Source organism: Canis aureus, chromosome 24, assembly GCF_053574225.1.
Source record: "Canis aureus isolate CA01 chromosome 24, VMU_Caureus_v.1.0, whole genome shotgun sequence".
NCBI lineage: Eukaryota > Metazoa > Chordata > Mammalia > Carnivora > Canidae > Canis > Canis aureus.
This window is the reverse complement of record NC_135634.1, coordinates 31,018,998-31,046,988: the sequence shown is the minus strand read 5'-3', so window position 1 is coordinate 31,046,988 and position 27,991 is coordinate 31,018,998. Positions and strand designations below refer to the sequence as shown.

The following is a 27,991-nucleotide window of genomic DNA, read 5'->3' as shown; positions in this document are numbered from 1 at the left end:
ACACCCCAGCACATTCAGATTCCTTGGCGGTTTTATTGAGTTAGTGGCACACAGGAGTTCTTCCCATGATCAGCAAACGTAGGCGTTACAGTGCGGAGTCCAGAGGAAGGAAAGCTGGGTTAGGAGACAGGAGCGCCTCGAGGCAAGGCCTGGTCACTTGGTGACATGCAGAGCTCTCTCTAGGGGCCTAGCACTCATCTTGGGGTCAAAGGAACTCAGCCCTCCCATATTTGGAGAAGCAATGTTCACATCTCATTCCTCTCTGAAAACAAAAACAGAGGAGAAGAGAAGGTGAGGGCTGGACATGCACAGAGGGGCAGCAACCAATACTCAAATGCTTATAAAGAAAGAAAGAACAAGGGTGCCTGGGTGGCTCAGTGGTTGAGCATCTGCCTTAGGCTCAGGTAGTGATCCCGGGGTCCTGGGATTGAATCCCACATCGGACTCCCCACAGGGAGCCTGCTTCTCCTTCTGCCTATGTCTCTGCCTCTCTCTCTGTGTCTCTCATGAATAAATAAATAAAATCTTAAGAAAGAAGAAAGAAAGAAGAAAGAAAGAAAGAAAGAAAGAAGAAAGAAAGAAAGAAAGAAAGAAAGAAAGAAAGAAAGAAAGAAAACATTCTCCAAAGGAGAAATAAAATTTCCAGTGATTTTTCTGGCTTCCTGCCTGGCTCTGGCTATGGGAACAATCATTCCCAGGCTGGATATGCTGCATTTCTTCTGGCTCCTGGACACCTGCTGAGCCTGGAAGGACCACAGGTAAGGCCTGCATACTCACCGGTGCTTTTGGCGATACTCCTGAAGAGCCTTCTCTGCCACAGTCTCCATAAATTTAGGATTGTTCCTGGAGACTGCTTCTGGGATCATCACCGTGATGGGGTCAGAATCAAAGAGCTTCACAACCACCTTAGTGAAGCCCACGGGAACATTGGAGTCAGAAGTCTGAGAACCCACCTAGGAGGAAAAAAGATAAGAGAAGGACTGAAATATTGGTCAACATGGACTCATTTTGAAAAAAAAAAAAAACAAAAAACAAACAAACAAACAAAAAAGCCAGGCTTCAGTCTGGACAAGCTTTTTACTAAGTTTGAGATCTTTCCGATTCAATGAACAGAAATGCCCTAATTCAGAGACATTTGGTTGTAGGTGTAAACACTATATGCAGATGACCAGCCCATGGGGAGTTCCACAGAGGAAAAGTGGTTTCTAAGCCCCTACATGTTCTTTGAGAAGCCACCTGCTGGGGTAGTGGCAGAAAAGGAATCCGGAAAAGAAAAACAAGAAAAGGTTCCCAGCACTAGAGAGAAGCTTCCTATCACTGGTAAATAATAACGCACCAATTCATGAGCCATGCTACCTGGCGTAGAGCAGCAAGGCAGCTTCGTGGAAAGAGCACAGGCTTTTCAACTAGGCGGACAGGTTCCAACACCCAGGCGCATCACCTATCCGTTATCAAGTCTTGGGCAAGCTGTTGAATCTCTCACTTTCTTCAACCATAAAATGGGGTTTTGATGGGAGCACCAGGTGGCTCAGTCGGTAAACATCCGACTCTTGATTTCGGCTCAGGTCATGAGATCAAGCCCCACGTCAGGTTCCGTACTAGATACAGAGCCTGCTTAAGATTCTCTTTCTTCCTCTCCCTTTGCTCCTCCACCCTTTCTAAATACTACTAATAGGGGCACGACATTCATCTCACTGGGAGATGAGGCTTTTCCCTGCAACAACGTACTTAAAAGTTTTTAGGTTTCCCGCCATATGACAAATGCTCAATCCAAAGTATAACTGCCCCCTTTAACAGCTTCATCCCATTCTTCTCCCAAGGGAGGGTCACATCCCCTCCAGACCACACCCAGGGGCCCTGAGCTTCAGAGTGTGGTCAGCATGTGACTCACCGTCGTGACCTGGAGATAGAATGGGTCTTCACTTTGAGTGAGGTTAGCCAGTTGGGACACCCAGCTAAACTGCTCGTTCAGCTGCTTCAGCAGGGAGGACGTGTTGAACATCTTCTCCTGGTAGGACTGCAGCAGCTCGTCGTAGAGCTTGGTGAACTTCTCCGCAATCTGGAGGGAATTACTAAGTTCCTGTCGCAGCTGGACCTGCGCAGGGTTGTTGGAAGAACAATCTGCCCAGAGATGGGGAAAAGAAAAAAAAAAGGCAGACGTGTGAAGGGCAGGCTAGCAAGGGATCAAAACATGAAAGGAGGGGCGCCTGGGTGGCTCAGTGATGAAGCGTCTGCCTTTGGCTCAGGGTGTGATCCTGGGGTCCTGGGATCGAGTCCCGCATCCAGCTCCCTGCAGGGAGCCTGCTTCTCCCTCGGCCTATGTCCCTGTTTCTCTCTGTGTCTCTCATGAATAAATAAATAGCATCTTTAAAAAAAAAAAAAAAACATGAATGGAAATCAGTTCCTGGGGCCAGGACCTACAGCAGAGCTACTCTGAAGACCCAACCACAGGCCACGGGCTGTCAGACTGTAACAAAATACGGAGCTTGCCCCAGAGTGTAAATCAATACGCAGCTTCTTTCATCAACAAAGTCTTGATCTGGAAAACAGTGTCACCTGAACTAAACAGTGTCCTTGGTGACACCAGTGATTTACCTTTGGGCGCAAGAGCCTTCTCTCCTTGGGGACTGGTGACAAAGGGCTTGACCACACTTTGGAGAAGCATTGATCGCAGTCTATGTGCTCAGACCTGGAGCTACTCTTGCTGCCCTAGTCCCTGGACAGATCATCTCCAGAGAGAGGGAGCGTCACTCACAGCTGCCATTTGTGGGGCACCTATGCGAGTGCTTTAGAAATCCACTATCTTCAAAAATCACATCTCTTTGACCTTAAATATTACCAGGGATGAAATTGAGACTTGAACCCAGGAACTTAACCCCTACAGAGTAGGCTCTTCCTCTCTCCATCTGTGGCTCTGGAAAATTCTCCACGCCTGTTTTGAGCATATCTGCAAGAGCTAGAAATCTAGTGCCAACCGTCCGTGAGTTCAAGAGCCGGCCAGGATCCTTGGGGCACAAAGCACAGCAGCCTTAGGGGTCCCACCATGGCAGATCAACAAGCTCACCAGGAGCATAGAGAAGACACAGGTGACTGCTTTTGGTCCTGGGATGCCCACTGAAGGTTGTCAGATTGATCAGAGCTGGTTAACTACTCACTTTCTCTTTAAAAGCTATTGATTTTCATTCCCTAATTTTTTCAAAAATGTCCCGAGGATGGTACATGAGACCCTAGCAAGCCAGGGGAAAAAATATCTTTGCATGTTACATTTCCTATAAAGGGTTACCATAAGTCGTCCTAGTAAATTTAATCATTTGTGTTAGAATTTTTAAAATGTTAGCTGGGGCAAAAGATAAAAGCCAGGTTAAAAAAGATAACATAGTGAATAACCTTAACTCTTCCACCAGGGAAAAATTTAAAAATGAGAAAAGTCATTGAGAACCGAGACGCAGTCTAGAGCAGTGGATCGCAACCAGGGGCTCTGCTGCCCCCTGCCCCCAACAGGGGGATATTTGGCAAGGTCTGAAAATAGTTTTGGTTGTCACAACTGGTGGGGAGGGGAGGCAACTGGTGCGTAGAGGGTAGAACCCAAGGGTGCTGCTAAACATTCCACAGCATACAGGACAGCCCCTCATGACAGAAAGTGATCCAGTCTGGGGGTCCCTGAGTGGCTTGTCAGCCTTCAGCTCAGGTCATGATCCCGGGGTCCTGGGATCAAGCCCCACATCGGGCTCCCTGCTCAGCGGGCAGTCTGTCTCTCTCTCTGACCCTCCCCTCGCTCATGCTCTCTCTCTCTCTCTCTCTCAAATAAATAAAATCTTAAAAAAGAAGAAGAAGGCAATCTGGTCCAAAATGTTAATAGTGCCGAGGCTGAGAAACCCTGGTCTAGAGCGTTCATGCGGTGCGTGCTCATTTGGCTGCTCGCATCTTAAATAAGAGACAGTAACTCTTGGTCAGCGTAGAAGAGAAGGCAGTGTAGGAAAGCTGTGATCCAGGACCATTAAGATCAGCGCTGGGAGTGCCAATTTGAGCCTGGGCATCTGTGCCTCTAATCTTCTGGCCCTACACATGATTTTCTTGTGGTGAGAAGCTGTGTGATCTGTGCTACTCTACGATATTTGATGGAGGAAAACCCAAGAGGTTTGGTTGAGGACTCATCTACACTCATCCATCGGCCCCTCACAGCACTTGTATTTATTTGCAGTGGCTTTGAAAATTATAGGCGTGAGGCTAGGAATATTTAACTAGACTCTGAAGGCTTGCCCTGGCAAACCCAAGCGTATTGAGTAAGAGCGAAGCCACGAGATTGATCTGCTATGTCCAAGGGAAAATAATTAACTCTTTTGGAACAGAGACTATTGTGTGCCAGGAGCCATTGCAGAGGCTTTGACAGCTGCTACTCAAAGTAGGAAGAAATGAGCCAAGGAACAGATCTGATAAAGCTGAGGGGGGAACAGCTGAAGGGAAGTACAGGTGACCCTCGAACAACACAGTTTGAACTGTGTCCACTTAGACGCGGGTTCTTCACAGGGCAGTACTGTAAACATAGTTTTCTCTTCTTTATGATTTTCTTGATGATTTTTTTTTCTCTAGTTTATTTTAAGAATACAGTATATAATACAAGTTACATATGAAATACATGTTTATGGATGGCTTGTTACCGCCTCGTTGTTCAATGGTCAACCCTATTTTCTTTGCTTTTGGGACCGACCAACCAAAGGGTATTTTGCTGGGACGCCAAGGTACCACTACCAGTGACCCCAGAACACATCCCCAACACCTAGCTCTCCAAGGCGTCCTATAATCTAGGGAAGTTACCCAACCTTCCTGTGACTACGAGCTTTTTCACCTCTGTAAGATAGGCACTGGAACCGTACCCAACTCAGGGTCATTCTGAGGAAATGAGTAAATGTTTGCCAAGTGTTTAACAATGGTGCGAACAGTGCTCAGTGTCATGGTGTTTGTTAACAGATTGCATATTATCTAAGATTCCATCATCTACAGGAAGAAATGAGGAGGCCTACCAGGTTCAGCTCTTGGGAAGAGAATAGCTAGGAAAATCAAAAAAAAGGTATCTCCCCAATTTCTGGGACACCCATACATCTTAACCCTTGTCTACAGATGGGGGCCCACATGGAGCAGAGCCAAGGACCTCCCCCAGTACCACAGCTAGAAGGCAGCGCAGCTGGAATTTCAAGTCCCATGTGTCTGATCCTCTAAGGAGAGCCCCAGTGATATACCAGGGACCCAAAGCTCCCCAACTCACCCACTGACAAGATCTCCTGGCACTTTTCACACTGGTCCTTCATTTTCAGGCACCCTGTGGAGTTGTGACGGATCTCCTTGCACACGGTGCGGTTATCTTCTGGAGACACACCAGGGAAGAGGGAGTCAGTTATGCTGAGGCACCACACAGAGCAACATAATGATGGGCCACCCCTCTGATCCCTTCCACACTACCGTCTGCCCCTTTGAAATGCTTCTGTGGGCAGAGCAGGTTGGAAATGAGCTGTCTACCTGCAGACTCAGGCCTCGCTGATCAGGGCTCCCTGCAGAGGGACGAGGAGGTGGTTCCAGGGGATCCCTCAGCTGGGTATGGCCTCACCTCCCACCATCTCCATCCGATGAGACCTTCCTACCTCCACACTGCCATAGCTATATGCACTTCTCTTTGACATTAAAACCCTGTGTGCTCTGTATTCTATCTGGCTCATCTCTCTCCCCCTAGCCAATCAGCAAGCCCCTTGAAGGCAGGAATGGGATCCTCCTTAGAGCCTCCTTGTAACACAAGGCTCCCCCTCAATTATAGATACACAGTAGATGCTGTTCCATTCAATGTCCTCCTGTATCTTCCAAACAATTCCAAGCCAAACTTGGTGCCAGTCAAATTGTAGTATTTAGGAGACAGTGTCAGCAAACCATGTCTATTAATTCAACGAAGGAAATTACCTCTAAAAGTATTAACTTTTCATGTCTGTATTAGACCTGATTCATTCAAAAAATATTCATGCATGCCCATTCTCTGCCAGGCCCCAAGGTCATAGCCAAGAACAGCTTTCTAAACTGTAACATGGATTGATTATATAATTTGTCACCACTATATGCATGGCATCCCCATAAAGTCACCTGAGTTGCCAAGACAAAGGGTCTGGTTCTCTAGAAAGGAGTAATCAATGCCCTGCCTACCAGTTGCTGGAAGGGGCATGGTAAACTTGAAAGAACACAGATTCCCAGTCCGGCAGGGCTAATTCTGACTGGGTCCGCCTTTACCAGGTCAGACATGTTTCATCATCTCTCTGTCATATTTTTCTCCTTAAAGGGAGACAATACCACCTTCATGGGACTGCTGGCGTAAACTGAGATGAAACACGCCAAGCCCTTAGCATAGTTCTTAGAATCTAACAGGCTTCTCAATAACCTGCTAGTTCCCATCCCATCTTAGGAAAAACGAGACAGCTTTCTAACCTTCTGGGAATTCAATTGGGAAGTGGTAAGGAATTCTATGCAGGTTGACATCCATGGCCTGTTGAGCCTGGTGTATCATGTCAAAGAAGGGCTGAAACATGTCATGGAAGTTTAAGGGCTGGAATCTAGGGAAAGGTATTATGTTCCGGGCGATGCGAAATTTGGGATTGAAGAAAGGCCTCCTCTGGAATAAGCTGAAGGGTGAGTAGTGGTAAGTATCCTGGGGCTCCCGGGTGAAGAATCTGTCCTGGAAAAGCTCATCCATGATGCTGGATGCCCGGTTGAAGCTGTCCTGCATGACGTCCAGGGCGTGGGTCTGCTGCCGGTCGTTCTCCAGCAGGGAGTCGATACGATCGCCATTCATCCAGAAGTAGAAGGGAGAACTCTGGTTCAGGAACTCCTCGAGCTGTCACAGGCAGAATGGGGAAGTTAGGAGAAGCTCGCCTAGGTCCCAGCTGCCTCCTGCACTTCCTGCTCGTGGAAAAGGGCCAGTCCTGGCCCTTTGCGGCCCCTCAGTCTCCTCGGTCACATAGCACATGACCAAAGGTTCTGCTAGGACCGGCTCCCTAGCCCCCCAATGGCCTTCCATTCTATCCACGCAACAGGGAAGAGCCTGGGAGGATGTCTGAGGCCAAGAGATGCAGAAACTCCTGTCACCTGAGACTAGTCTCCTCTTTGGCCACGAAGGATCCCCACACCTCGAGTCAGCCAGGGGCCAACTGATAGGCCTTCATGAGTTCAGACCAGGCGAGGCTGGCAGGAGAGGATGGGATCAATATTAACGTGCTAAAATGCTTAATTCTTTCTGCCTAAGTGGGGACCCAGGGATTTGCCATACTATGAAGTCATTTGTTATGTTATCCAGCTAATAATATCTGGGTAAGAATCATCCAGCAGATGGCACAGGTGCTTTTAATGACTTTACATTTGCACACTTGTAGCCAACATTGCCAACTGACGTCGTGGCACTCCAGGCCCAAATGCAGCCAGAGCTGACCAATTGCATCTGGCATGTGAATCAATTCCATCTGGCATGGCCTGAAGCCATGATACTGTGATTTAAAATAAGAAGTATATATTTGGGACCCCCAGGTGGCTCAGCTATTGAGCATGTACCTTCGGCTCAGGGCTTGATCCCAGGTCCTGAGATCAAGTCCTGCGTTGGGCTCCCTATAGGGAGCCTGCTTCTCCCTCTACCTAGGTCTCTGCCTCTCTCTCTCTGTGTCTCTCATGAATAAAAAGTAAAATCTTAAAAAAATAAAATGAAAGTGTATATTTGGCACTGGTCTGGTTCCTAAAACCCTTAGAATTTCCTGAGATGAGAGCAATAACGGTCTTTTGTTATGTTAATGAGGTGGCTTTTGCAAAGCACCCAGGATGGGGACTGGTAGCTGGAGGAACCAAACAAGATTAGAATGATGGAGTTTTTAATTCCATCTCCTGACTTCTGGGGATGGGAGAGGAGCTGGAATTCGAATCCATCAGCAGTGATTTTATCAATCATGCCTATGTGGGGAAGACTCCATAAAAACCCAAAAGGATGGGCTTGACAAGCTGTGGTTTGCTGATCATGTGAAGATCCAGGAGCGTGGCGCCCTCTCAGAGGGCATGGAAGGTCCCCACCCCTTCTCCATACCTTGAGCTATGCATTGCCTCCATCTGGCTTTTCTGAGTTATATCCTTTAATAATAAACCAATAACCTAATAAGTCAAAAGTGTCTCTGAGTTGTGAGCTGCTCTAGCAAATTAATTGAACCCAAGGAGAGAGCTATGGGAACCTCCGATCTATAGCCAGTTGGACAGAAGCACAGGTAACAACCCAGACCTGTGACTGGTGCCTGAAGCTGGAGGGTAGGGAGGACAGTCTTGTGGGTCTGAGGCCTTAGCCCTTGAGATCTGATGCTGTCTCCAGGTAGACAGTGTCAGATTTGAGCTGATTTGTAGGCACCCAGCTGGGGGAAGAATTGCCTGGTGTGAGGAACACCCCCACACGTTGGAATTGGGCGCAGAAGCATATTTCACTCAGTTCTCTCCTCCCCCACTCAGAGCCTAGCTGTACCCAGCAGCGTGTCCCTTCACCTGGTGGCCAACTAGCCCCGAGCCACTTCTGCAGACACGTGCGTAGAACTTCATGCAGGTCTGTTTCAGGCAGGGCTTGCACTCCTCCCAGAGGGCCATCATGGTGTCATTGCACACCCCCTGGGACGCCTTCAGCTTCGTTTCAGAATCCTTGGTATCATTTAGTGCATCCTACAGGAGGACATAAGGCCAGGTTAGCCATACAGAAACCAAAGGCTTCACCCTCTCCAAGCAGGCACCGTGATGCCGGGCCCTCCAGCCCCTAGGGCGGACCTTCCTATGTCCAGCCACATGGCGTGCTTGTCTCCTCCTCTGACTCCTGCATTCCCTCTCTCACCTGGAATTCCCTCCCCACGCAGCTTTAAACATCTTCTTGGGACGCCTGGGTGGCTTGGGATGCCTGGGTTGCTCAGTGGTTGCGCATTTGCCTTTGGCTCAGGACGTGATCCCAGAGTTCTGGGATAGAGTTCTGCATCAGGATTCCTGCATGGAGCCTGCTTCTCCCTCTGTCTATGTCTCTGCCTCTCTCTCTCTCTCTCTGTGTGTCTCTCATGAATAAATAATTAAAATCTTTAAAAAAAACTCACATCTTCTCAACTTCCAAGAACTGGCTCTTCTTTCCATCTTCCCCAGCCACTAGAATTCCCTTTCTCTAATGCTGCCCTGAGTCTTGACTCCAGGATTTACCTCTCACTTACACTGTATTTCTATTCTCAATTTCTGGTGTTTAAATGTTGTCTTCCAGGGATCCCTGGGTGGCTCAGTGGTTTAGTGTCTGCCTTCAGCCCAGGGTGTGATCCTGGAGTCCAAGGATTGAGTCCCACATCAGGCTTCCTGCATCGAGCCTGTTTCTCCCTCTGCCTGTGTCTCTGCCTCTCTCTCTCTCTCTCTCTGTATCTCTCATGAATAAATAAATAAAATCTGAAAAAAAAATTGAAAATAAAAATAAACGTTGTCTTCCAAAGCTTCCGGAGGTGCTCTGAATCTTACTCATCTATTGCAGCCCCAGTCCCTGGCATGCAATGGAAATTAGCAAGCTCTCAAAATCAAAGTCACAACTACCAAAATGCTCTGGCACATCCATGTCATTTGGCCTAATAACTCTGTAAGAGTCCATCCCAAAGAATTCCTGCCATAAAGAGGAAATCCATATTCATGAAAAATATTTGTTACAGATTCATTTATGATGGAAAAAAAATACTGGAATCAACCTGTATGCTTAAAACTAGAAAGCACGTCGAGCAAATTGTGGTCCACACAGAGGCCAGAAGTATAGCTTTGCTAGGGTGTTCATAGTTAAGTTTTAAATAATATAACAAGCATTTTTCATGTTACCAATTTGCAATTTTGAATACAGTGGCTATCAGAAGAGTATGGAGGAGGGGAAAAAGGAGTAATAAACAAATCAAATGTTAACAGTAAATTGTCCATATGTAAAAGGGTTATGGAAAACTTCTCTTCCACTTTTCTGTATTGAAATCTCGACAGATGAGCATATTAACCCTTCAACAAGCATTAAGTAGGGCATCCACACCCCAAACAAAGCTGTGTTGAGAAGAGCTGACCAGGAAGAGTTTGAGTTATCTGAGATCCCTCTGCAGATCCAGGTGCGCAGGCTCTCCTGGTTCCCTGCTCCTGCTGGGAAGGCCACCACACCTCCTACCATGCCAATTCACAAGCATCAACTGTACCACCCACTTCCTTCCTTTCTCTTCTTTCCTGTTCACCTATTCCTTCTAGTCATGGAGTCTTTTCCTAAACTTAATGCCCTTTATCACAGGACCTGGTTGTAGAGTACCAAACTCTGATGACAAGCACAAAAAATCAAGAACAAGAAGTGCCGGACACTTCTCTATGAGCATCTGGAGGGTTCTCATAGAATAGTGAGGAAACACATTGATGCCAAGGAAAGGCATTAAGTGTCAAAAGAAAGAGCCGCATCCAGGCCAGCATTTCATTAAGTGGCTTCCAGGGAATTGTGTTAAAGCTATCATGGGGAGAAAAAAGGATTCCCAGATCAACTCGGTTTGGAAAACACAGGGTTAAATGAAGTTCCGTGAATGTCTTTATTGCAGAACTTCTCAGAGCCTTTAAAATGCTTTACTATGCATTATGGGTCATGAAGGTGGCAGGTCACCCTGTCTTAGCATCTCCTTCATCAGGGGTTATGGAGGCAACGGGAATAGGTTTTTAGAATACCCTTCAGGAGACTACTGATTTTTAAAATAAGTTGTTTATTCCATTATGATGTTTTAGTTTTGTTGACTTATTAAGCCCAGGCTAGATCCACTATTTTTACCATCAGAGTTAAGTGTCTCTTTATGAAGTAGTCAGAACTCTAGAAAGCCATGGGGTACTACAGTGTATACCTGCTTTAACCCCAAAGATATTGCCCCTACTAGATAAGGTTCCCAAAGGGAGGGAGCCATCCTCCTCCTGACCTGGGACAGACCCTATCCAAAGCCTACGTTGGAGCTTGCATAGTCAGGGTTTAGAAAAATCTATTGAAATGAATCTGGTCATCATCAGGCTCTGGGCCAGGCTGGTAAGAAACCAGATCCAAGATCTGACCCCTTGAAGCTTTCAAAAGCAAAGAAACCTTCCTTCTTTCCCTTCCTTCTTTCTTAACTACAGCCCCAGCATCAGCTGACACTAGCCTGAAAAGGCTGAGGGTCACCGTGGCAACCCAGCAGGGCACCAGAGGAGCTGTGACCACTCCCCTCCAGCAGGGGAACTCCAGTGGCGAGGGGGATGGGAGGGAAAGGGGGAGGTGCGGTCAGCTGGCTCTTCCTTACCTCTTTCTTCTTCTTGGCTTCCTCCAGGTTGCTGAGCAGTGATTTGCGCTCTTCGTTTGTCTGTTCTATTAGGGTCTTTATCTGTTTCACCCCCTTGAGAGCATTTTTTATTTCCTTATTAATGTACTTACTACCTTCGGTGGACATTTCTGCAACAGAAGGCCAGGGAGGTAGAGTGAGGAGAGAGAAAGAGATGGATATAACCTTAGAACCAGCTGGAATGGTCGGGAAGGTCAGTTCAGTCTAGGGACTGTCAAGGCAGGGAGCACCTCCTGGCCCCAGCTTTTCCCTGACATAGGTTCTCATCACAGGGCGCAAGTACCAACTACACCAGCTGTTCAGGAACACAAACCACTGGAGCAGGCATGCCCTGGAGGCGAGGCGGGATGGCAAGCAGCACTAGGCCACTATGCCCCTGTGCCTCTAGAGAACAAGCCTGCCCAGCTGCAGAAGAAAGTTTTCATGGGAAAAAAAAAAAAAAAAAAATCCTGAGAAACAAAACAGATGAACATAGGGGAAGGGAAGGAAAAATAAAATAAGACGAAAACAGAGAGGGAGACAATTCATAAGAGACTCTTAACTCTAGGAAACAAACTGAGGGTCGTTGGTGGGTAAGTGGGGGAGGGGAGGGGGTAACTAGGGGATGGGCATTAAGGAGGGCATGTGTTGTGATGAGCACTTGGTGTTAAGTGCAACTGATGAATCACTAAATTCTACCCCTGAAACTAATCATACACTATATGTTACTTGAATTTAGTAAAATGTTTTTGTAAAACCCTGGAAACATAACTGTTTAAATATCAAAATGTAAAATATTATTTTGGATAGAAGCGTTTTTGGAAAGCAGTTTAACCAAGCATCTGAACTTCCTTATTCCACGGTTCCGAGTGATAGGGGACACAAAGATGAATTAATGGCACCATTCCACAGGGAGACTGTGATCAAGACACAACATTGTGTGGCAAATGCAATGAGACAATGTGACTAAAGTACTGAAGAAGTAACAGCTAAGGCTTTTCTGGTGGTTATCCTGAGGCAAGCACTGAGCTGACCGTCACATGCCTTTTGTGTAATCCTCTCTGCACTGACATCATCCTCACTGCACCGATGCAGTGAGGTCGGATACTTGCCCCCAGGTTAATACAGGAGTCACAGAGCCAGACACATACCCAAGTTTGATCTCAAAGTTTGGGTTTTTAACTATGACCCCAGAGAACCAGTCAGCTTGTAGGGCAAGAGTGGGGAGGAGGGAGAAGGGCGGAGGGAGGATCGGTTTCAGGAAAGGCCAAGCTGGGCTCTGCAGGAGGATGTCTCCTCTTTCCTGGATATGGAGCATTGGTTTTCCAGGTGGAAAGGTAAAAGAAACATATAGTAGGTGCTATGGAGACTCAAAAATGGGAGCTCACAAAAGCTCAAAGGAGCCAGGCTTCATGGAGGAGGTGTAGGCCCCAGGACAGCAGAGTGGTGAGGGAACAGTCAAAAGGGATAATACAGCCCCCAGAAAGTGCTGGGGATACACCTAAAAAAATGCCTAGGAGCCCACCTGACCACAAAGAATCTAGACCAGGTAGCTGGGGGGAGGAGGCTCTGAGAGAGAGGACAGCCTGAGCAAAGCAGCTGTGGTGCATGGGATTAAAAGGCCTCTACCACTTTGAGCCCTGACAAAGAGGAAGGGTGCTAGGAGGGGACACCTGGTCTACTTACCCTGGAGCTCGGTGTCTGAGACAGCCTGGTCTCCCAGAACCCGTCCATTGTCCCAGGTCAGCAGCAGCCCCACCAGCAGCAGGAGAGTCTTCATCATGCCTCCTTCTCCAATTCTGGAATCCCAGCAGGCCTCTGTTTGTAGAGAACAGGAGACTGTCATGGTAACAGCTAGATGGCCTGCTGGTTTCCGGCCGGGCCTGCAGCCTACAGCAGCTTCCCCGGAGCCCTGCGGAGGCCCTGCCCTCAGCCGGCCCCTCAGCTGGCATTATCGTGTTTTTGTCCCCAGGGAAACTGGGAGAAAAGACCAGACTTGCCATTGGACACCTTCAAAAGAAAGTGGCGGCAGGGAGGTACAGAGAGGAACCACAGGAGAAGCAGCCTAATACAGAAGAAATGAGAACTCTGGTCAGAGCCCTGGGCTCAGGTCCAGCCCCCCTTCTCCTTCTCCTCCTCCTCCTCCTCCTCCTCCTCCTCCTCCTCCTCCTCGTCTTCCTCGTCCTCTTCGTCAGTCCTCCTCCTCCTCCTCCCCCTCCTCCTCCCCCAGAACAGCTAAGTCTGAGCATGTGCTTTCTGCATCTAGAAAGGACATCTATCTGATACCTGCTCATATCAAATAAACCCTCAAAACCCCTCTCAGATGACTCTTCCGGCCCTCCCCTTCCCCAGCCCTAATGTGGGGACAGCTCCGGGACTCAGGCAGACCGCCTGGGCTGTGTGCCTCATGGATCCTGCCCACCGCAGGCGTCACCAATCGGTCACCCCTTTTTCTCCACCAAGCCTCAACACCACCCAAAACTGCCTTTCTGAGGCAGTGACAGCCAATCCTTTGGGTCAGCAAAGAAAATAAATGCCATGTGGCATCCCTGGCACAAGACCCGAGATCTCTTCCCTGCATAGACTTTGAGTATATAAATGCGGCAGAGCAGGGGGCAATTGTCTTCAGAGCGTAGAGAGGGGGTGACAAAGTGGGTCCCCCGCCTCCCCAGGAGAAGTTCCCTCTGGATGGATGTGTGCCTCTGCTGCCAGGTCCCTTTCGCATGGCTGTTCCCTTTAAGCCCACAGTAGGGTGCCCTGCCAAGGTGCCCCTGCCACCCTTCAGCTGACTGCTGGGTGCCCAGGACAGCCCAATCTTACACAATGGACTTTCCCAGAAGCTGAAGTTGTTGCATAAAACAGAACTCCTGTCTCCAGCAGCCCATCTTCTGGCCTCCCCGCCCCACTGCTTATCTGAACACCCTGGTTTCCCCTAAGAGAACAGGGAGGTGGGGGCCTCCCTTCCTGAAATTGTGAGCATCTAAAACCTGCCCTCAGCTCGGCAGGCAGGCAGGCAGGCCCGTATAGACGGCTGGTAGCACACGAATAAAAGAAGCCTCTCCCGGAAAGTAATTAGTAGAGCAGCCAAGTGGTGGTTCCCAAACCAGCCAACAGAGCAAAGGAGCAGCGTGGGAGAAGAGAGTGGGTCATTGCCTTCCCCAAAGACAGGGTGGGTGGCTGAGCTGAGGGGCTGTTTCAGGCTAGCCAGAAGGCCCCGGGTCATGGGCTCTGCCCTGGAGGCTCACTGGGGCCTGAAATGCCTCAAAGAGAAGCAGAGCTTTTGGCACGCCAGAGAGAGAAAGCCAGCAAGAACACCTCTCGGGAAGAGGCCAGGCCCCTGGATACGTCTCAGAAATTCATACAAGGGCCTCTGAAATGGGTTTGGACAGAAGACAGGAGCTGAAGGCAAGAGCACGGCCTGAGCAGTCCAGAAACCCAGCAGCCAGTATAGTCTCCCACCAGGAGCCTGGGCTCCATGGGGAGCCACTGGGTCCCAGCCGAGAAAAATCCCAATCCCTCCACCTGAGAGGGGAAGCCAAACCCAGAGACAGGATGGGGCTCCCCAAGGTCTGCAGTCTGCTGGTAACCCAGCCTTCCCAACCTCCAGTCCGGTGCTCTTTCCCTGACACCATGTCACTTAAACCTGAGCCTCACTGTCTTCATCTGTAAAATGTCCCTAACACGGTCCTCAGAGATGTGAACGTGTTCTGTAAACACAGGGGTCTTACATAATCATAGTAAATCCCGACTCTTTCGAAATCTGACCTAGGACCAATTATGGGCATTGGCACAATCTATCAGGGAAGTTGGAGGAGGTGGCATGTTTGGAAAGGGACAGAGGAACTGAAACAGGTAACTCTGTTCCCTCAGTGTGGCTTTGCCTAGTGCAATGATCAGCTCCTTTCCAGTACTCCCCTTGGGGAGGGACAGTGTCTTGTTTTAATGCTGAGTCTGATTCAGAATGTGATACTGATACCGCTCGTCCAAGGACAGCACCAGAACTGCCCTCCGAGTGTGCTGACCCTCCTCCCCTCTCAGCTCGGGCCTGGGCACCCGGCTGCCAAATCTTACGATTGGACAAGCCCTGCCGAGGCCCTCGGGTCCCCACCACCACCAGGCAGCCTCTTTCCCCCAGGGAGGTTTAACCCACAGCAGAGAGAGCCATGGGAAGGACACAGGGACCTAGGCGAAGGAGAAGTAGTCACACAGCCAGTGTGCTGCATGGTTTTCAAAGCCCAAGGCCCAAGCTCCTGTCCTGCTACCTCCCCAAATGTAGAAACTAAACTGAAAAGAAAAACGGGGCACCTGTAATTCATACCAGCCAGAGGCAAATACTAGCACCGTGGTAGATGTCCTTCTGTTTTGGATGCACTGGTATGCGATCAGATCCCTTACACTCACTGTCTTCAAATCGTTTTTAAAAGCACACTTTTGTGGCTGTAGAATAGTGCATTTTCTGGTGTACTCTATTTTGCCATCCCACAAGATTGGGCATTTAAATTGTGCACATCATCTCCCACTATTATAATGAACACTCCAGCAGGCATCCTTTCTTTGTATCAGTACTTATTCCTAAATTCCTAACCTTTCTTTAAAAACAATAATAAGCAACTGCTGCTGCTTCTTCTTCTTTTATTATTAGATCCAGAAATTCTGGAACACCAAGCCTTCAGTTCCAGCCCCGATTCCGACACCTACATGCTGTTTATCTTAGGAGAGGATCCTAAACCTGTCCAGGCCTCAGATTATCATCTATAAAATGAGACGGTAGGACCAGACGTCTGAGATCTGATGGCGGTTGTGACTTTTCTCTGATGGATCTTGGTGCATTTAGGAAGCAGAAAGAGGGCGATCTAGGTGGTTGCAACATGTACTTAAATCAGAGCGTACTTATAAAGACACTATGGAGAGAACTACAGAATCCAGGGGCAGCCACGATGACTCGAGCAGGCAAGCTGACAGCCCCGGGCGGGGATCAGTACCTGACCAGGGAGGATGCCCCCCAGGAAGGCCCGAGCGCAGAGCGGCTCCCCCAGCGGCTGGTCCGAGCCTCGGCGGCAGCGTTAGTTCTGCCAGGAGCGGTTCCCCATCCTTGCAAAAGGAGGGTCATTACACCTGCTCTATTCGGCCCACAGAACTGTGGCTGGAGCTGGTGGGCACAGGAGCTCCGGAGTCGCAGCCTGGGCGCCACCCGCAGCCGTTCTGCCTCCAGCTGGGCGGCCTGGGGATGGGGCTCGGGCTCCCCTCCCTTCCCGGCTCCCCGCTCCAGCCGCGGCGCGGCTCCGGCTCCGGCTCCGGCTGCCCGGGGAGCACCAGCGACCTTCCTGTCCTCTCCAGGGTGCCATCCCCGCCCTCCCAGGGGTCCCGCGGCGGCTCGGCGCCCGGCAGGAGAGGTGGGGACAGCTCACCGGTCAGCGGCGCCGGCGACCGTGCGCAGCTCCTGGCGACGCCGCGTGGTGAGCACCGCGAGGCGCGCTCATTTATAGCGCTCGGCCTGGTCGACACCCCCTTTGGGGCTGGCTGCAAACCTGCATGACTCACGCCCAAAGAATGCTGTGGAATTCACCGGGAGCTTTCTGGAAGCGGGCGCCGGAGGGGACGCGGAGGCTGCAGGGGGGCGGGGGAGGGGATGGCGCTCCGGGGCAGCGCCCGGAGGGGGCGCGCGTAGGGCCCGGTGCGGGGCGCGGGGTGTAGGGGAAGCAGGGCGTCTGCAGCGAGAAAGGCCGGGGAGACAGATCCCGGGGTCCTGCGGGGTCCTGCGGGGTCCTGCGGGGCACCAATCCCCACCCCCGGGGGCTCAGAGCTGGAGGGGCGCGGCCCCCAGGAGGGGGGAGCTCCAGTGAACGTGCGCAGCTCGGCGACCCCTGCACGGGGTTCCAGGGGTCCCCTGCGCTCCCGGCCGGTGCCCAGACCAAAATCTCAAGAGTTCTCAAACATTGAAGTGAGCCCCTGTTGTTCCACTGAAGTGGGAGAGCATCAGAAATCAGGGTGGAATGGGGGGGGGGGGTTGTGCTGGAGAGGAACACACAGGAAGAAAGAAATACCGACTTCTCCAACCAAACGGGAACCCATGGTCTTTTGGTACATCTGCCGGCCAGGAGGAGACAGGAATGTGTTTTGGGGGGGGGGGTGAACAGAGTATACATTTGGGGAACCAGAACGTCCCCCTGGCTCCTTGATTCCCGAACTGTAAGCAATTATTGCCTCCATCCACTTGGGGTCCAGACAAGAGGGGTGGGCTTCATAGTGTGGAACCCCACACTCCCACACTTGGCTTGAGGGCTCTCACTGCAGTTCCTCATAGTTACTGAACAAGGGGTCCCGAATTTTCGTCTTGCACCCTGCCTTGCAAATTATGTGCGGGTCCTGTTTGCAAGGGGGCTCACTCAGCTGGGTCTGCCTCAGTTCCCTCCACTGACAGGAGGAGCTTACTTCGAGGCTCCCTTTAGTAGAGGGCTTTGGTGTGATGCAGAGATGGGAGTCTTTGTGCCACTCCCTGGCAGGGAGGACACCAACCCCAACGCCCCTGAGGTATCGCCACTTCTTGGAAAAGAGACAGAGCCACCCACTCGGGACCCCCAGGACATTTGCACAGCAGGTGAAAAGTCAAGCTGCCTGAGGTGGCTCTCATGCTGATGGATGGAGGCGGGGAGGCAGGGTGGGTATAGGCATCCTGGTTTGGGTGGCCGACTCTGAAAACCACATGAGATGGAAGGCTTTAGAGGAGAGCTGTATGGTCAGGGGCTGAGTTTTTCTGCCCCCAACTTCAGAGATACAGCTTGAACTTCAGTCCCTGGTTGCCCCTTTTCCGGAGGGAGCATGGATGGAGCTTTCTAGGCCTGAGAAGAAGTGGGGGTGCTTGGATTTCTGACTACAGTCTTAGCTCTGCCCTAAGGTGCTAGGTGACCTTGGACAATCACTTTGCCCTTGGGGCCTCAGTTTCTTCCATCCAGACAATGAAGAATTTGGAAGGTGTCAGCTCTAAGATCCCATTCAATCTAACCTGAGATGATGCCAAGTGTTGAGAAAATCAGCCCAGAAGGAAAAAAAAAAAAAAAAATCCAGTGAAAATGTGGAACAATATTTCTCTCCTGAGGCCTCATTTTATTTTTCTTTAAAAAAAAAAAGTCAAATTATCAGTAACAGCTACATTCTCTATGGAAACTGCCTCCTCCTTAGCATATCAATGACTGAGGTCACAGAAGCTGTTTTGGAGCACACTCCTTGTAACTTTTCTGTTCTGTGGCTCCCCCCGGCATCCGGCACAGGAGGCATAAATCTGTGATAATTATATTTGTAAAAATCAGACTTTGGAGGACAGGCAAGGAGATCTGCCTTAGTCAGCTGAAGTAGGGGAAGGGAGGAGAGGAAGAAGCGATTTGGAAGAAAATAACATGATTCACAGCCAGGACTGTGGTCCCCCGGGGGAATGATAACTTTGATCACTCCAGTTACTAAGCAAACAAGGCCCAGAAGATTAAACTTTAAGGGAAAGAGTGCAAATTTTGAAAGCTCTCACAACATACTTCAGTGTTGACTCTCCACCACCACCAGCAACGTTCCCCCAGGCTATCATCCTGCCTCTCTGTTTGAATGCCACCAATGACTGGGAGCTTACTACCTGTATGGCAACAGTTGTTGAGAAAAGCTGTCCATAGCATTAGGTTCTTCTGTTAAGGCAGAGTCTGGCCCCACAGGGGCCAGCCCCAAGCTGAGTTCTGTCCTTTGGAACCGTACAGGAAAACCAACCCATCTCCCCACTCGTAGTCCTTCAGATAGCTGAAGGCAGCTAGTTGCTTCTCCCAGTGATCTCCTGGCTCGTGGCTGCCTGTCCTGTCCATGTTTGCGGATTCCTCCCCAGTCCTTTGGCCTTCTGGACCTTGCCCTTCTTGACGCTCTGAGCCCAGCTGCGGACCTGCCAATATCAGGGAAGGCTGACCACTTTTTCCCTAGCTCCAACACTCTAGACGAGCTTTCGTTCAGCTGCTGAGTCACTTGGCTGATTCATATAGAAGTCATCATCTTTTTGGCAGATGCTGCCATTTAATCATTTTTTGCTCCCATCTTGGACTTGTGCAATCAGTGTAGGATTTGTGGCTTGCTTTTTTTTTCCTGGAGCATGGGACAATCAGGGAGGGGGGAAGGGAAAACTAAAGAGCTTTATGTTTATCGATTTATCTGATTTATCACTCTATGCTTTGCCCCACCATCTCTCACCCCTGCTAGGCAGTATCTTTGTTATGCATTCTCATCACTGCCACACTGTCCAGCTCAGTGCCACCAGCATGACAGCTTAACCACGGCCGACATAGCTGGAACAAGCCAGAAATAGACAAGAGCAGTAGGTACCTTGTGACCTGTTATTAATAATACCTCTCCAGGCCCTAATTGTCAAATGGGTATATTCCATCAATTACAGACCTATGAAAAAAATCATGCATAATAAAATATACAGTAAACTCAGTGCCCAGCTTGCTTTTTTTTAAATATTTTTTTTTATTTAAATTAAATTTGCCAACAGGTAGTATAACACCCAGGGCTCATCTCATCACATGCCCTCCTTAGTGCTGGTCACCCATTTATCCCAACCCCCCACCCAGCTCCCCTTCTGCAACCCTTTGTTTCCCAGAGTTCGGAGTCTCTCATGGTTTGTCTCCCTTTCTAATTTTTCCCCACTCAGCTTCCCTCCTTTCCCTTATGGTCCCTTTCACTATTTCTTATATTCCACATATGAGTGAAACCATATGATGATTGTCTTTCTCCAACTGACTTATTTTACTCAGCATAATACCTTCCAGTTCCATCCACATCAAAGTAAATGATAGGTATTCATCCTTTCTGGTGGCTGAGTAATATTCCATTGGAACCGTACAGGAAAACCAACCCAGATAGCTGATATATATGGTATATATATACAATATTCCATTGTATATATATACCATATCTTCTTTTTTAAAAATATTTTATTTATTTATTCACGAGAGACAGAGAGAGAGAGAAAGAGAAAGAGGCAGAGATGCAGGCAGAGGGAGAAGCAGGCTCCATGTAGGGAGCCCAATGTGGGACTCGATCCCAGGACTTCCGGGATCACACCTTGAGCCAAAGGCAGACGCTCAACCACTGAGCCACCCAGGCATCCCTATACCATATCTTCTTTATACACTCATCTGTCAGACATCGTGGCTCCTTCCACAGTTTCGCTCTTGTGGACATAGCTGCTATGAACATTGGGGTGTCCTGAATGCTTTTCCAGGGCCTCCCTAACATACAGAAAGTTTCACCCAATCAGTTGCATTTCCCTATCCTCCCATCTGGGGAATAACCTTTTGGGAAAAGATACAAAGCTAGCCTCCTCCGAGTTGCTCAGCATGGACCTCTAAGTAGACTAATATTACTTAAATTTATCTTCACTGCTATACTTTCTATTGAGTGACTACATCGTCTAGATTTTACTCCAGAGTTGGTCAACTCTAACATTTAGCTCCAATTCATTGATATCGGCATTTTATTTATTTTTTTATAAATTTATTTTTTATTGGTGTTCAATTTGCCAACATATAGAACAACACCCAACGCTCAGCCCATCAAGTGCCCACCTCAGTGCCCGTCACCCAGTCACCCCCACCCCCTGCCCACCTCCCCTTCCACCACCCCTAGTTCGTTTCCGTTTCCCAGAGTTAGGAGTCTTTCATGTTCTGTTTCCCTTTCTGATATTTCCCACTCATTTTTTCTCCTTTCGATTAATGGGCATTTTTAAAAAATTATTTATTTCAGAAAGAGAGAGAGAGAGGGAGAGAGAGGGAGGAGCAGAGGAATAGGGAGAGAGACAGAGAAAGAAAATGCTGGAGCAGACTCCCTGCTGAGCCCGGAGCCTGACATGGGGCTGATCCCAGGACTCTGAGATCATGCCCTGAGCCAAAATCAAGAGCCAGCCCCTCAACGGGGACTGAGCCACCCAGGTGCCCCCAATGAGCATTTTCTTTTAATAGGCCCCTAGATCTGTCTCCGGTCAAACCTACTTTTTCCAACTCGATTATTCCTTTAGATCAGCGGTTTTCAGTGGAACCATACAATGGAATCACCTGGAGAGCTGTAAAACTGCCCGGTGCCTGAGTCCCACCACCTGAGGTTCTGATTGGAGCAGGCTGGGGTGCAGCCAGAGATAACATCAGGACTTCCCAGATTTCCTAGGTAGTTTCAAGGCACGGCCAAAGCTGAGGACGGCTGTTTTCCAGTCTATGAGTGACTGGCGACTGTACCCGTCCAACCTCACCGCGTCCCTATGTCACTGTGAAGAGTATGTGTGTGGTTACACTATCTTCTAAAGGATAAAACTAGGGGTCACAGAAACGTAGCAGATTTTGCTTATATGGAACTGAAATCTGCCCCTTTATCACTTCTCCATCCTCTGTCTTATTTCTCAGGTGCCATGTGTTAAGTTATCCCTCTTCTGCAGGACAGCCCTTCAACCGTTTGAAAACAATGATTCTATCTCAACTTAGATATCCCTCTTTCTTTTTTTTAAAGATTTTATTCATTTATTTATTTAGAGAGAGCACAAGTTGGGGGAGAGGCAGAGGTAAAGAGAGAGAATCTCAAGCAGATTCTCTGCTGAGTATGGAGCCCAACTAGGGGCTTGATCTCACAACCCTGAGATCATGACTTGAACCAAAATCAAGAGTCAGATGCTTAATGGACTGAGCCCCCCCAGGCGTCCCAGACCTGTTTCCTTATACAGGTCCTTTACTCCCTTCCTCTAGACTGAGGTTGCCAGATAGCTCACTCTGCTCCTCCCCACCTCAAGGGTGCTCCATTCTGTCACTGCTCCTCTGGTGTGGCTTTAGGAACATACACAAGATCCAGCTTTGGACAGCTTTAATACAAAGCTCCCCATGCCCACAAGGCACTCTCTGCTTACTTTTATAACATGTTATAATACACTGTGCTTCTCAAATCAGTTGACACTGACCCCAGGGTCAGGCTGTGGGGTGCTGAGAGCACACAAAGATACAGGAGCAGCAGACCGCAGTTTCACTCTAATTTAGGGAGAGAAGCTGATATTTAGTGAGTAACCAATTTTCCTTCCTTTCCTTCCTTCCCTTCCTTCCTTCATTTCTTCCTCTCTTTCTATCTTTATCCGATTTCTTCCTAAATATCATGCTTGGAAAGTAATGGGCTTCCATTTATCCACAAATTTATATTTAGAATGTACATCTGTATATAGTTTGTATAAATATTATACAATATATATATTAGTTTGTATATATATTATATATACAAACTAATAAGGGATTTCATCTTTTTTTCTTTTAAAAAATAAATATAAAATCATATTATACATATGGCTCACTCTTTTCCACAATATTATGGATATGATGGCTATCCCATCAGGTCATACATAGAGAGATATAAACAATACTTTTCCGTAGATACATATTTTATTCAGCCATTCATTCCCCTATTCCAATTTTTTTTCTGTCATTATAAACCATGCCACCATAAACAGTCTTCCACATGTATCTTTTTCTTTTTCTTTTTTCCACATGTATCTTCATATGTTGGTGCCTTTCCTGGCATAAGGTAGACTCACAAATTGAGAATTACTGGATAAAAGGGAAGGTGTAGGATAAAGGGGAATTGTAGCCTTCACATTAACATAGACTGCCTGATGGTTCCCCAAAAAGGTAGTGGTAACTCCCACTCTCTGAGATTGTCCATTCCCATGTCATCATCAGACTGAATGCTGCTGGCCTTTTGAATTTTTGCCAGTTTGTGAAAATGACATTTTGCCACCTTAATCCCTTTGCCTGTTTATTGTTTTCAACTAATCACTTTTTTAAAAGATTTTATTTTTAAGTAATCTCTATACCCAACATGGGGCTTGAAGCCACAATCCCGAGACCAGGAGTGACACATGCCACCAACTGAGCCAGCCAGGCGCCGTCTCAACTCATCATTTTTTAAAAAGATTTTATTTTAAAAAGATTTTATTTATTCATTCACAAGAGACACACACAGAGAGAGAAGCAGAGGGAGGCTCCACATGCAAGGACCCCAATGTGGGACTTGATCCCGGGACTCCAGGATCACGCCCTGGGCTGAAGGCACCCAGGGATCCTCTCAACTTATCATTTTTAAATCAAGTTTCCTCCTCTGTGACTTGACAATTCACATTGTTTGCTTATTTTATTGGACTCTGATCCTTTCTTCCTATCAATTTATAGGAGCACTTTAAATAAATAAAGTGGGATCCCTGGGTGGCGCAGCGGTTTGGTGCCTGCCTTTGGCCCAGGGCATGTTCCTGGAGACCCGGGATCGAATCCCACATCGGGCTCCCGGTGCATGGAGCCTGCTTCTCCCTCTGCCTGTGTCTCTGCCTCTCTCTCTCTCTCTGTATCTGTCATAAATAAATAAAATATTAAAAAAATAATAATAAATAAATAAATAAAGTGATTTTATGTGCATTGCAAATGTTTCTACCACATTATTAAGTGTCTGTTATCTTTAATTATGGAGGTTCTTAAAATTTTTATGTAGTGAAATTTGTTTTTTCCCTTTATAGTTTCTAAGTCTCCTGTCTTAAGAATGTCTCACTAAAATATAGATATTCTTCTAATTTTCTGTTAGCTTCCTTTTTTTAAAAAAAAATTTATTTGTTTATTCATGAGAGGCACACAGAGAGAGAGAGAGAGAGAGAGAGAGGCAGAGACACAGGCAGAGGGAGAAGCAGGCTCCACGCAGGGAGCCCGATGTGGGACTCGATCCTGGGACTCCATTCCGGGACTCTAGGATCATGCCCTGAGCCGAAGGCAGGTGCTCAATCCCTGAGCCACCCAGGCATCCCTCTTTTGGCTTCCTGTTAACTTTCATATTTAGATATTGAATCCAAATGGAATGTGTGTGTGTATGTTTGTAGGTGTGTGTGTGTGTGTGTGTGTGTGTGTGGCATGATGTGTATATGTTTATGGTGTGTGCACAGTAGGTTTTGTGTGTGTGTGTGTGTGTGTGTGTGTTTCATTTTGCAATAATTGCATCTTGGATAAACCTCATTGGCTTTTTGCATACTGCCATTTTGCAGAGCTTGTGTGTGTGTGTGTGTGTGCATGTGTGTGTGTGCATGATATATGGTATATGTGGTGAGGGTGTGTGTGCATGTGTGTGTGTGCATGATATATGGTATATGTGGTGAGGGTGTGTGTGCATGTGTGTGTGTGCATGATATATGGTATATGTGGTGAGGGTGTGTGTGTGTGTAGGAGGGAGGTGAGGCAAGGATGGAACTTCATTTTTTTCCAGACGTGCAGCCAATTATGTCAGCATGATTTATCAAATAAACTACTGTATTCATGCTGAGTTGAAATACCAGTTTGTCATCTATGAAGTATCCCACATAAATTTGGATCTGTTTTAGGATTTTCTAGTTTATTCCTCTGATTTATTTTTTTATTCCTGTGAAACATATCACTTTCATTACATAGCTTTAAAACAATAATTAATATCTAAAAAAGTAATCTCCCAGGCAGCCCGGGTGGCTCGGGGGTTTAGCGCTGCCTTCAGTCCAGGGCATGATCCTGGAGATCCAGGATCGAGTCCCACATCAGGCTCCCTGCATAGAGCCTGCTTCTCCCTCTGCCTGTGTCTCTGCCTCTCTCTCTCTGTCTCTATGAATAAATAAATAAAATTTTAAAGAAGTAATCTCTCTCACTCTTCCTTTACAAATTTTCTTGTCTCTCCTTGGACATTAATTCTTCAGTATGAACTCTAATTTTGTCTAGCTTGAAAAGAAAATGGTATCATAATTATAATTGCACTAAATGTGCATATTGGTTTGAGAAGAATTCACATTTTTATATTCTTTCTTCCTACTTGGCAGCATAACATGTCTAGTTTAAGTAATTTAAACTATTGTTTTTGTTTCTAAATAAAGTTTTCTTTTTATCAAAGGGAGATATGTGTATAATCTGAAAATACCAAATGGTACAAAAAGTACTAATGTAACAGTCCTCTGCCACATTCCTCACCTTCCTTCCCCTCCAGGCTGCCACCACACCTACCCCCAATCCAGAAAAAATTACTTCTATATTAAAACAAATGCTGTTTCGTGGTGATATGGCCTGCAACTTTAACATCATTTTCCAGAATAAGAGGAAAGATTTCCAAGATATTTTTGCTACCCCTGTCATTGTGGCAGTGGAAAAGTAGGAGAAACCTTTAACTAAGCATATTAGACTGAAATTTATCAGATTAAAGTTCAAATGTTTCCCCACCTCCATTCAGCTCTGAGCTCCCATTCTCTAAGACATGGCCCAGCATACAGTAGGTACTTAACAAATACTTATTAAATTACCTGAATCAAACTTCAACTATTGAGATCAAAGGCCCCAGGTGTTTTTTGTTTTTAGTAGTCTTACCCTATTTTTTATTCATATCAAAACTGTAATATCCACAAGGTTAGGGAACATATCCCCAGCACTAGCACAGCTCCTGGCTACGTGTTTGTGTGATGAAGGAATGAAAGCCCTGCATAGCCAAATATCAGCTACATCTTTTTCTCTGAATTACTAAGGCTTTGTCCTTCATTAGTGAAACTGTTGGTGAATCTAAATGTATGGTTTGATTTATTTCTCTTGAATTTTATCTTTTTTCTCTTGAATTTCATCTTATAAGTGTACTGTAGACACCTCTCAAGGTTGTTCTGAATTTTGCTCTTCCAGCTTTGAATGAGAAACAAAGAAATAAGCATGCCTACCGGGTCTTCTCCATCCGGAGTATAGATAGGATTGTCCATTAGGGTCCTTCTTATCACATTAAAAGCCCAGTCTCCTGAAGGCCTGCTATAAAGAAATCGCTGTGTACCAAATCCTTTGGAAAAGATCTTCCTCCAAAGCATTCATGTCCCTCCAGCTCTGGTCTTCCCATTTTAATATGTATGATTCTTCTCTATCTGGATACAGGGGTTTTTCCAGTCCTCTTTGCAATAATCCAAATTATGGATTTCCTACAAGGATCCCTTGCCATTGTCTAGTGGATGGTTTGGCTAAACGACGCTTCTCTTTCCTACACATCATCAAGGCTCCTTCTTTTTTCATCTATATCCTTTCCCAAATGAAGTCAGCCATGTTCTTCCTGAATTTATAATTGATTCAGATGAAAAATCTAAGTATTTATCTTTGCTAATACATTATTATATTAATCTGAAAGATTTGTCCAAGCTCTGATGTGCCTTTGTCATTAAACTGCTTTAGAGGTTCCTGGCTGGCTCAGTGGGTAGAACATGTGACTCTTGTTCTCAGGGTCATAAGTTCAAGGCCTGCATTGGGTATAGAGATTACCTAAAAATAAAATCTTTTAAAAACTAAAAATAAACTGCTTTTCTTAGAACTTCACCCTTACAGAGTTCATAAGATAAAGGATTCATTTGACAACACAAAGCCCCCTTTAAGAATTTCTCAGGCTTAAATAATTCATATTATATAGCATCGCCCACTGGTAAAGAGTGGTATTGCAGGGCACCTCTTGACCACCATATATAGACATTCTCAAAAATTCAGGTACTGATAAATGCGAAATGAGGGGAAAATCCATAGACATGGGAGAAATCTTAGGTGAATTTCTGAGGGAAAGCAATAAAAGATAGGAAACTAAGAATTGTGAAAATATCACATTGTTTGGAGAATGGGCCAGAGGCTAGTTTAACACTTCTCTGGGCAAACATCTTCAGCTGAGAATATCGATGGATTTTTTTCCCCCCAGGAAATTCCATTTCTTATTTTAAATGGAATCCACAGGAAAATGGGATTTATATTTTTCTGTTATGGCCAACATTGCTGGAACACTGCTACGAAATGCCATGGCCTGGCCCCCTGGGTCCTTTCAAAAATGTACTCCTGTGCAGCATTAGTGGAATGGTGGTGAGCATACCTGCCTCCCAAAAATATTTTATTCTTTTGCTTCCAAGGAATGACTATTTGGGTGATTAACAAGGCAGCATTAACAAGGCAGTAACACTGCACGAAGTTTTAATCCATGGCATTAGAAAGCTTATTGAGAGAATCAGGGCGAAACTCTGCCAAGGTCTGGGTCTGAGAAGGATTTGCTAATGCACTGGAGGTCTCAGCAGCATCTATGTTTCCCCCTTTCCTCTCGGTAACCCAGCTAAGGGGTTACCCTACTCCCTTGTCTTTGATTGAGGTCATGTGACTGACTTCTGGCCGGTAGAACACGGCTGATAGTGAGTGTGTCTCTTCTAGGCCATGACAATCTCCAATCCACAATCTTCCAATCTCTCTTTCCATTCTTCGTCATCAACCTTGGAGGCTACTTACCAAAGATGGCAGCATTGCAGGATGGAAGAAGCCTGGATCCTCCAGCCAACATTTGTAAGAGAGTCACTTGACCTGCAATGGATTGTGATATAAATGAGAAATAAACTGTTGCTGTGCTGTCATTAAATCTTACAGTCATTCATTAGAGCTAGCACTACCTACTCTAACTGCTAGAGGAACTATCTTGAAATGGGATGCCACTGTAATAAGAACATAAATATGTGGCATAGCTTAGCAATTGAGAAGCAGGATGTGAAGAACCTGTTATTAGAGGTTGAAAATATGAAAATCTTTATCATGAAGGCAACACAT

General features: G+C 47.1%; 1 protein-coding gene and 1 long non-coding RNA gene across 2 annotated transcripts; one reads left to right on the top strand and one right to left on the bottom strand.

Annotated features, from left to right (window-relative positions):
• Positions 1-13: 13 nt before the first annotated feature.
• CLU (clusterin) lies at positions 14-16,921 on the bottom strand. The gene is made up of 9 exons (XM_077868747.1): positions 16,763-16,921; positions 13,041-13,172; positions 11,337-11,485; positions 8,542-8,712; positions 6,463-6,868; positions 5,264-5,362; positions 1,892-2,121; positions 778-953; positions 14-262 (listed from the first exon to the last, which is right to left on the bottom strand). The coding sequence occupies exons 2-9, from the start codon at positions 13,135-13,137 to the stop codon at positions 253-255; spliced, it is 1,338 nt and encodes a 445-aa protein (XP_077724873.1). The 5' UTR covers positions 13,138-13,172; positions 16,763-16,921; the 3' UTR covers positions 14-252.
• LOC144295993 (uncharacterized) lies at positions 13,047-27,789 on the top strand. Its single transcript, XR_013363133.1, has 3 exons — positions 13,047-13,445; positions 15,997-16,121; positions 27,605-27,789. It is a non-coding gene; the product is annotated as an uncharacterized LOC144295993 (long non-coding RNA).
• The last annotated feature ends 202 nt before the right edge of the window (positions 27,790-27,991 follow it).